The sequence below is a fragment of the Mizuhopecten yessoensis genome, unplaced genomic scaffold (assembly GCF_002113885.1).
Source record: "Mizuhopecten yessoensis strain PY_sf001 unplaced genomic scaffold, ASM211388v2 scaffold7901, whole genome shotgun sequence".
NCBI lineage: Eukaryota > Metazoa > Mollusca > Bivalvia > Pectinida > Pectinidae > Mizuhopecten > Mizuhopecten yessoensis.
In genome coordinates this window covers 381,223-392,485 of record NW_018407279.1, presented here as the reverse complement: position 1 = coordinate 392,485, position 11,263 = coordinate 381,223, and the positions used below count along the sequence as shown (strand labels likewise).

Genomic DNA, 11,263 nt, shown 5'->3' with positions numbered 1-11,263 from the left:
AAAATATTTTTGAGTCTATATCAGTGAGAGCACAGGAGTTCGTGACTTTCTGATATGGATCACAGTTAACAAAGGAAGAAGCTTATGCTGATATGTGCTTTGGCCCATATCAGTATAGCATATCTATATTTCAGGCATACGCAACGAACCCCTGCGGTGAATGTGAGCGAATATGATACCACGAGAGCAGGAAGCCTTACAGTATGTTCACACGACGAATGACTCTGAACGTTTATAGATAATGTTAACATATCTGAAAAATCCTTGTTTCGTATTTACACATGCGTTTTCAATGTAAAACACAAACAGTGAACATTAGAAGCGGACATTTGTGTCGGTAGCAGCTGATCAAACGTCACGGATGAATGAAAAAAACGACAAATATCAAATTTCAACTATGTTTTTTGCATAGATACATTAAAAGTCAAACTTTGAAAAGTATTTCAAACTTTGAAAAGTATTTCATTTTATTCCCATGTATCGAAACTTCTGTGTTTCGTCCTTTAAGGGACATCATGGTGAAGTATATATAGGTTTTTTTAGTTTTTTTGAAATACTTCATGAATATATCAGTGAGTATCCTAATTGAAAATAACGGTCCGATTTTGCCGTTACATATTCATAAAAATGTGTAATTACTAATAGTAGAGAAGATTCGTTATCCTGTCTGGTCAGATTGTTTGTTATGCAGTTGTTCGCGTCACATCTAATACTGCATGCGCACAACACGTCATTTCATTGTAAACAACATGACTTGTCGTAGAAAGTGTCAGCGAGTAAAACCTGTTATTGCTTCAGCTACGAAGCGAAAAGTTGCCGAATGGACAAAGATAGCGCAAGGATTCGGAAGCATTATTGCAGGTGGAAAGTATTCAAAGGAGAAAATAACTACCCAAGCAGTTAGTACGGTGCATATGTTCTTCCGGATACCCGTTATATAAAGCTGAAATGGAATCAACAGAAATGCTGTTTATGTTATGAATAAATATCTGAAATATTTAGCTCGCTAGTATCTTTGTCTAAGTTGAAACATAGATGAACTTACTTTGTTATTTTAATTAATGGGCATGTAGCGGAGAGAGTTTACTTTGCGTTTCTATGGATAAGTGACTGGTTAGTTTGGTTTTGCTTTGGGGCCCTCCAAGGGATAACTACTGATGTGATGTTGTATAGTACCTCTGTCGGTACTCGGGGTCAAATGAGACACACACTCTATTAGATTTACATAATTTATAATATTCCCGGGTTAAGTAGATTGGTGGGATTAATTGTATTGTGGAAATGAACGAATTTTTTTATTCACATGCAAGATTTAAATATATCAAAAAGACGGTTCAATATGAATAACTGAGGAAGGAGAACCAATTAGATTGCTATCTAAGTCCGTGCTTATAGTTATATATTTTTTATTTGAAATGTTTAAACAGTTCATGTTTTCACTTAGATGTTGACTTAGAATGTATGATCATGCAACAACTTTCGTCTATAAATAATAAAATTTCGACTTCAGATAGAATCGGAGTAGGCATTAACAACGCATCTGTTTACGTTGTAAAAATGGCGCGTGCTACCGATAACTACGGCTTCTGTTTCGGACAAAGGGAATTGAGTTATTTCAAAATAAAAAGGGTTTATTTACAAGTATGCTTCAATCTCTATAAAGTAATAAAAACATATAATTATCAAGTATCTCAACACGTTCCATATCTGACACATATTCTACATGTAGACGTAGTGGTTTTGCCAGAAATGTTTATTTTGTGTGATCGCTAATATGACTTACTAGGTGTTAACATATGAAAACAGTGAAAGTGGGAAAGAGAGTATACCCGAATATATTTATATGGGGCAAATAAGTAATTCCAACAGTGTGGACAAGTTTAGGTTGTAAAGTTTTCTGAGCGATCCGTGCCTTTTTCAAAACAGAACAGTTGAATGTACATATACATCATATTACAAGAAGATAGAATTGATATACTATAGTTGAAAATATAGCTATTATATAAAACCAATAGTCCCCTCGGCTAAAGACAGCCGAAGGCAGCAATTAAGCTGAAAGCATCGCGGACAAGGAACGCTAATGCTAATGTAGAGGACCTATTCTATGTATGGTGTAGAAATAAGTGACCAAAGACATTGAGTTGTAATAAAAGAAATCACAAACATTTCCTTTTCTTTGTTACACTTGTCAATGCATATATATATACTTTATGAAAACATTTGAAAAAGGATATTCGTCTCGTGAATATTCTCTTTACAGAAAGGTTTGTCCCGTGGTTGAGGGAGGGTGTTTAGCCCCGTATCCATTTGCTCCGGTCACATTCCGGTATAAGATATTCCTTGGTGTCTATAAATAGTTTCAAAACCGTCACGTGACTTTATTGGCGCTATTTTTAACAGGGCTTGCCCGAAAAATTCAAGTGGTCAAACTGGACATTTGGAACGGACTATGAATATGTGGATAGCAAGGTAACATAAGTGGAAGTGCATACAACACATACATTCATTAAAAAAAGATGGCTCTCCGCGTGATGTCCCTTTAAATGACCTTAGCTGTTTTAGAACGTTAAACAAAATAGAACCAAACCCAAACCAAACTTTGGTTCGGGATACACTTCCAGTTCCCACTGGACGAGTACTTCCGGACGTCAAAAAGTAAGGGCAATGTATATCAAGGGAATTAAATTTGTTTACGCACGCATGTGTTACCATTAGGGAGCTTCACTTGTCTTCATAATATAACTGGGGGTGTTAACGTCCTCGCAACAGCTCAGTTCATTAGAAGACGGGATGAGAAAAAAAGAGTCATTTGTCCTTTCAGCAACGTGATCCTAAGAGCAATCTTGGATAGGGCAGTATTCCCAGCGTACATCTGGATCAGTTGTGTAGCACCAGGGTCGGGACGTTTCTCCCGCGATTCGGCACCAATTCTGGAGATCTGTTCTATCTTTTAGGAAGTTTCCAACATGAGGCAATGTTGTATCCCATCTCTGACAGAGCGTCCCATTCACTGTGCATGATACACGCCCTACATACTGCACCGAAGTATTAAAACAGTCTGTGGCTGAAAGTACAAAGGAGAGCGATTGTTCATAGAAAGAATAGGTAAAAAGAGTTAAAGTAAGGATATCAGCCTGCTGTTTCATACTTCATGCCATAAGCGGCCGCTGAAGAAACAAATAGTGATCACCTGTGTCTTGCAAAGTTACAGCGTTTTGGCGTTGGCACAGTGGTCCTTAAGGATGTACACCTCTGAGAATCCTGTCTTAAACTTTTATTCTTGTATGGCTTTTTGAAAAAGGAATTAATGGCATAGTAGAAAATACAAAAAAAAATATTATATGTCCGTGTGCTCGTTTTTATGCTATGATCGGTCAAATTTACCAATTTAACACAATATGTGATTTTAGGTTGGTTTTGACCATTTTCAGAACAAACTCATACAATGTTTTCCAAACGTTTTATCAGATATAATATAATTTTCTTTTAAATTATGGAAGTAAAATTTCTTAATTTTATTCTTTTAACTCACAAAAACGATTTAAGTTACCCTACCCCTTATTTTTTAATGAAATAAATGCTCATTTTTTTTCACCATTTTTTGCAGATTAAACGCTTGATAATAATAAGTTCTGTGATTATTGATTTTTTTCTAATATAATGAATCAAAAGAAAATGTGTTTCTCTTTCTAAGCCACAAAAATGGGGGGGGGGGGGGGGGGGGGGGGTTCGTGTGCTTTTTTTGTCCTATTAATATTTGTGTTACATTTCACCTTTTTCGGGGTCAAAAATTAAAAAGGCTTCAGTTCCACTGAATATGTAAAAAGAAAATACCAATAATGTATAATTTTCCACTTTGTTGCATATTATTTTTATCATAATGAACATTATAAAGTTGTACAGCAAACTTGAACCTGCTACAATTAAAAATGGCGACACAATGACAATTTAAGTGATAAATCTAGTGTTAAAAAGGTGAAATTTTGGCCTTTTGTGAAGCGCAAGAACATTGATTCACATTTTCAAAATGGCCGCCGAATTGGTCATTTTATAAATTTCTTGTAAAAAAAGTTCTACAACCAACAGGTTGACAATATTTTTGACAGATTTTCCAGATGCGTGTTTGCTATTAAGCTTGATCATAACTTGTTAAATATTACAAAAACCCTGTTTCACCAGATAAAAATGAGACTTAAACCTCAGAAGAGTACATCCTTAATTGGACGCTAAACCTAAATAAAACAAATAAAACCTGTCGTGACACTATTATGTTTTGGTATTTTTTGGGTTGAATACTTGGTCGAAAGCATGATTTTTGGGATTTGATTTTAAATTAGCTGCAAACTGTGATGCAAGTTTTTTCCTTCTGTCATAAAGGGATGGTTCATTCGCTTCCACGTACAGGCTTTTTACAGGTATTGTTCGAAAAGCTCCAAGGGCTAGACGTAGTCCTTGGTTATGGATTGGGAATAGCATCTGCAGGTACAAACTACGCGCCGACCCGTATACCATAGAACCATAATCCAGTTTTGTTCGAATAAGTGATCTGTATAGGCGCAAAAGCATTTCACGGTCCGCTCCCCAATCAGTATGAGAAAGGACTCGTATAACGTTTAACGCCTTGAAACACTTATCCTTCAGATACTTTATATGTGGTATGAAACAGAGTCCCGAACTAAAAATGAGAAATTTAGTCTTTATTTACGCAAAACCCAAAACTTCTGCCAACATTTGGTGTCCGAATTTCAAAGGACTATGTATGGTTTTGGACCTGTTTTGGCCCCCAAATGCATCAAAATTCAAAACCTTTAAATGAACTTTGAAATGACTGTTTCTTTAATATCGAATACTTCCAAAATACCATTATGAAAATATTTATTTATATTTCTAATTATTGTTGCCATGGTAACAAGTTCAAATTTGCATAAATTAGAAGAAAAAAAATATTCGGTGAATATTGGGATATATTGCAAAGTTTATCTCCTAGAAACTATAGAGCGCATGCTTGAACAAACTTAATATCAAAGGATAATGTGTAGGTACCTGTTATACATCTTTAGGAGAAATATAAAGTTTGTTCAAGAGTGCGCTCTATGGTAGCTAAGAGAAAAACTAGGTGAAAACCTGTCAAAATTGGCTGAATAATCAAATTTCAATAATTTATGCAAATATGACCTGGTTACCATGGCAGCCAAAATTGAAAACACAAATAAATATTTACATAATAGTACTGGGGAAGCATTCAAAATTAAAGAAACATTCGTTTGAAAGTTACATTGCAGATTTTTAATTTTGATAGATTTGGGGGCCAAAAAAGGCCCAAACCATACATAGTCCTTTCCAGCAAGAGGTCAACATAAAGTTGACTTACATAGCTGAATTTAACATATCTGATGTTCCTCCGTGGACCATTCAAACACCCGATTTTAACTTTACATTACATGAGCAAGGGAAATCAAGTGTTATGCCCGAAAAACACAAATCCTAATTTAGGGAATGCATTTCGAATTACCCTTCTCATACACAACTTTACACCAATGAAGGTGAGAAAGTGGCAGCAGCTTGCTGTACTGCTAATTCTTGCACTTCAGTTCGACTACCCGACGGCGCTTCCATCTTTTCTGCCGAAGCATGCGCCATTGGTTACCCTCGACCATATCGATGAACACCGCATTAAAAAGGCGATCATTTGTCTTCATTCTCTACAGAGTTTACAGTTACGAGATCCTAAAAACACACTCATACACAACCTTGCTCTTCGAATATTTCGTATCTTAAAAAAGTCTAAAATAACTTTACTGTGGATTCCGCGCCAAGTCGGAATTAAAGGCAAGCAATGTGTTGACAGGGAAGCATAATATGCACTAAATCTCTAACAAACAAATATCAAACTACCATACACATGTATACAGATTTTAAACCTACTATTTTTTAAATGAATGGCAGCAACGCTGGTCTCTCGAGACCACCAACAAACTATGTAAGGTACAACCGAAACTGAAAACATCTAAAAATATTCCCAGTCGGAAAGATCGTAGAGAGGAAGTTGTCCTCGCTCGGCTCCGTACTGGGGACATATATCCTACTCATTCGTACCTTTTAAAACGAGAAGATCTACCTTCTTGCCACGCATTTGACACTCCATTTACAGTGGAACATTTTTTAATAGAATGTTCCGACTTTAAACACATTCGTGATAACTACTTTGAAAGACATCGGTCTATTCTATATATAGACTGATGTCTTTTAACCCACCTTATCTTTTTTTGACGTTTTATATATCACATATTCCATATCCTCTATTCGTTATCTCTTTTATTATTTTAACCCCCTTTTTATTTTAATTATCTACACATACAATGCAAATGCTTTTAAAATGAACCTTTTTATCTTCGCTACTCACATGTTTCTTTAAAAAAAAATAATAGATAAATAAATGAGCACAGCCGTCGATGGGCCGTTGAACCCAAACAAAACAACAAAGACACTATTATGTAGTTAAGTGTGTTTCGTTATACCTGCCACAGTCCTAAAAAATGGTAGTTGTTATTCCCTACTTGACGTTCAACATTTAGGGAAATGACAACAACTGGTTCTCCTGTTGTCAGTATTATGTGACTTGGCGGAATGCCGTGCTGGGCACCTTCGGCAAGTTATTTCTGTGGTGAGTTAGCACTATAAAATCGGCATCAGATACTCGCTATAACATGGAAGTAATTACACGTACATACCCCGCCTCCAGCACACCTGAACGCATACACAACACACATGGTGGCAAGTCCTTACAGGACCTTGGCTGTCAATAGGACGATCAACAAAATAAGACCTTAACCTATAAAGTTCCTGCCTACACGACTCACCTGAACAGGACACATTGGCAGGTGTACAAACATCGTCAACAACCCTGGAGATCGGACATGACGTGGTTGCCTCCGGTTCAGTCAAGGTCGTACATCGATAGATAGCCAGCTTGGGGTTTTGTTGTAGATGATACTGTTCCGTATTGGGAATGAAGTGAGCATATAACCCGGGGACCAATTGCATACCTGTCCAAATGATAGAAAGAAAGTGAAGTGTTACAAGTGTGAGTTTAAAATTATACTTTTTTTCCCAAAGGGGGTTAGTTTAATCTGCTGCCCACTTGCAACATTTCGGATGTTTAAAGTTGTCTACTTTCTCTATCCGCTGGAGTCTTCTAAGACACCTGTCCTCGTGTGACACTGGCAACAACAATAAACGGTCATTATAGTAGATTTAAATTAATCCCATCGTCTGTGGACATCGTCGTTATATGATATTAGCTCTTGCTTGGACGGAAAATCGTGCCCCTTGAACCAACATACGCTGTCTTCGGCACACGTACACAAATGCGCGCAAACACAACACATATTGAGACACGTTCTGAAATGAAATCAGCTGTAAGTAGGACGTTAACATCTATAAAACCGCACCAAACCCAAACTATTATTGGTGTCTTTTGCATTATATTACAGGTAGATGGCACTCTACAGTCTGCATCTGATCCGCGCTATCGCAAAAAGACAAATACCGTAAAGGAGTTTGACCACGATTTTTGACATTTTGGAAAAATAAGCGAAACCTGTAATATACCTAAATAAATACAGAATCATCCATCAACGCGAGTTCAGAAGTGTCCCGTGACCTAGATATAGGCAATCAAATGTGACCGCTCCTTATATAATTACTGGCGAGAATTGTAATGAGCTAACAGGTCATGTTGTACTTGTGACGTCAGAGAGGCACGTTTTGGTCACTGGTCCATATAACAGTAGCTAGGGTTCAGGAACTTCACCTCTCATTTATATTTTCTGATTTGTTTCAATGGACACAACTGACGGTGTGATTAATGACAGGACGAAGGCAAATCACTATTTACGTAAAAAATTACATCGGAGGATGATCATAATATGACAGGGATCGGCCGGACGTAAGACGCATATAGGATACGCACATACATATTTTACTTGATTTAAAACAAAATAATATGACGTAAAGGCCAGTTTAATAGAGTCATATATTTGCAATGTACTGTAATGATCTGAAATCTGCTGATAAATCGCATGTATTTCTCCTATATGTGTACATGTATATTTAATACCCGTCATAACGTGAACATATCCACATATCAACAACGCTCAAAAGGAAAGTTTTACCAAGCAGATCTTGCATCTGAGTTTGGTGTAGTATTAGAACACGTAGGCACGGAACGCATACACTTTCAGTCAATTTGGTTTTCTCATAAGTAAAAACACCGGGTAGTATATTATACCCACGTGTATACGTGAACAACCAATGTATGGGTAGTGTCAATCAAACTGACACTGTCATGATTAAATGTGAATAATATGACAGTTTAAAATATTTGTTTCGTGGAACTATTGCTTTAGATGTCGGCTGAGATCAGGATACGAAATGAAAATGGTCCTTCCCCACTTCATGATCTTTTTCATTTCACTTAAAATCAGTAACATGCAAGTCTATGTGTATGGATTAAGCAAATATGTTTCTCTGTAATGTGTATTGAAACATGAAAAAGAGTGAACCGTTCTGAGGCATTATTTATTTGCCTACTCCGTTCAACAAGTTAAAATATTTACGATATCTATATAAATAATCAAATAGATTCGTCACTCATGTGTGGCTTGAAGTAATTGCCCAAAGCCCAGACACAAACACATTTGCTTCATATTATAGCATATTTTTCAGAAAAGAAACAGGTTCCTAAATCTACTTGGAATTCAAACTCAAAATAGAAAAGAATGTTACCGGGCTCGGTCTAGTAAGTAATATTCAATTTAACTAGGCTTCACAGCAACGGTTTTGCGTTTGTTTTAAAACACAATTTTCATAATCAGGAACTAGATAAGTTTGATGATGCTAAAATTGGAAGATTTATTCTGAAAATAGTGTGCCACAAGTTAAGTCATCACGAGTTCTTGGATCCGCCCATGAAGATAGATTTTAATACAATTCTGCTAAACAAATGTTCATGTTGGTATTTTAAACTATTCAATATGTCATATCATTACCACCATTACTGCAAAAACAATTTAACTGCAGAATTCAGAATTTTCATAAATATACTTATATCGTATATTATACACATACATTTTTACCATATTTACTTCGTCAGTTTTTGGTCCAGGTAACTTGCCTACGGTAAAAACGCTTGTAAAATACATTTCAACGCTGTTTACTTTAATACATTCAAAAACATGTTTCCTTCCAACACTGGGGACAAAAGGAAACTGACCGGTACATACATGTAATACTACCTGTGTTAGTTTAAGTTTAAGTTTTATTTTACACTCATGACACGAGGTGTGTTACAAGAGGTCAACATTTTGATACATTTCAATTACATAGCAAAGTGAGTACAGATTGTGTATACAACATGTAAATATATAATACTACAGAATAATAGCACTGCATTTATCTTATGTCACTTAAAGCCTTAATTAGTTTCTCTAGAAAACGACTTATTTTGGGTAAAACATGTAAATTACAAATAGAAATCATTCCTTTTAGCTTAAAATTGCTTGGGTTTGTAGTGTAATAATTATGGATATATATTTTTCTTATTGATGATATAGAAGTATTTTGGCATTTAAACAAATAATGTGGTTCATCACCCAAAACATAAAGGGAATATTCTATCTGATTTTGGAGTTGCATTCCAGCGTCCAGTCTCTATTGGGAAATTTAGATTAGACGTGCGGAGTTTACAAATAATTTTCCTATCTTTTTCATTAAGTTTTGTTAGATATGATTCATACTGAAAGTTTGTCTTAAATATGGAGTAGAATATACTACGGGAAGAGTTTTCTATCTCTTGGAACCATTTCTGTATAAATTGATCTTTTAAACACTGTTTAACTACAGCTTTGAAATGATTTCTATTCATAGTACAAGTATTTTGAAAAATCGACAAATTGCTAAAACCTAACTTGTTTAATATATCTTTTATGTAATTATTCCATTTAAAATGCATTTGTTCATTTGATTGTGAAACATATGTCATTTTGTGTATCAGACTAGATATCTTGCTCCCGCCAGTTAACAAGTTAAACCAGAACATGATCATTCTTGTCTTCCAGAGGATATCTTCCGGTTTCACATTTTCACATTCATGATTCTTTTACAAAATTGCAAATGCATTCTATCTATGATAATAGTGTTTTCGAATCCCCATATCTCACAAGCATACGATAGGATCGGTGAAACAAGAGAATCAAATAAATTAAGTTGCAAATCAACAGACAATGGAATATTTCTTATTTTCTTGTACAATGCATATACTGCCTTTTTAGCTTGTTCAGTTATTTTTGTTTTTGCTTTACTAAATGTACCATTGCTATTAAAGGGACATCACGTGAAAAGGCGGTTTTTTTTAATGTATGTATTGTATGCACTTCCACTTATGTTACCTCGCTATCCCCATATTCATAGTCCGTTCCAAATGTCCAGTTTGACCACTTGAATTGTTCGGGAAAGCCCGGCTAAAAATAGCGCCGATAACGTCACCTGATTAGGCAGCAAACACAAGTGGTGCGAGCGAGATGAAACGGTTTACAAAGGGGCCCTCAGAGAGGGGCCGTCAGGCAACTGCAACTTCTTACCGCACTATGAAACCAAGTTATATGATTTCTAATTCCGTATTCAAACTTATTGAACAGTAATTATTCATCATCAGAAGTTAATTGCACACTTGCCAATATTAAGAATTTAAATTTATTTAGCTTTTAACATAAATTTGTTGCCAATAAAATTAAACAAAGGATGGGGCACAAGTTTTTACAATTTATCACAGCCTTCTCCCGTGACCGGTACAGGTGGTACGGGGCTAAACACTCCCTCAACAATGGGACAAACCTTTCTGTAAAAAGGAATATTCACGAGACGAATATCCCTTTTCAAATGTTTACATAAAGTGCATATATGCAATGACAAACTACACGCGAATATAAAAAGGAAACGTTTGTGAATTTATTTATTACATTAAACAACTCAATGTCTTTGGCCATTTTTTTTCTAGACCATGAATATAAATCTATGTATACTCTCTTTCCCACTTTCACTGTCTCCAAACGCTAACATTTAGGAAGTCATATTAACCATCACACACAATAAACTGTATGGCAAAACCACTACGTGTACATGTAGAATATGTGTCAATAAGGAACGTGTTGAGATACTTGATAATTATATTTTTTCAATACTTTACAGAGATTAAAGCATACTT

General features: G+C 35.6%; 1 protein-coding gene across 1 annotated transcript in view; it reads right to left on the bottom strand.

Annotated features, from left to right (window-relative positions):
• Positions 1-2,515: 2,515 nt before the first annotated feature.
• Positions 2,516-11,263, bottom strand: part of LOC110454487 — a 17,044-nt gene continuing 8,296 nt past the window's right edge. The window contains exons 3-4 of the mRNA XM_021503994.1: positions 6,861-7,046; positions 2,516-3,064 (exon numbers count right to left, since the gene is read on the bottom strand). Of these exons, the coding sequence (XP_021359669.1) occupies positions 2,832-3,064; positions 6,861-7,046 (419 nt within the window). The 3' untranslated portion in view covers positions 2,516-2,831. The remainder of the gene's footprint in view (positions 3,065-6,860; positions 7,047-11,263) is intronic.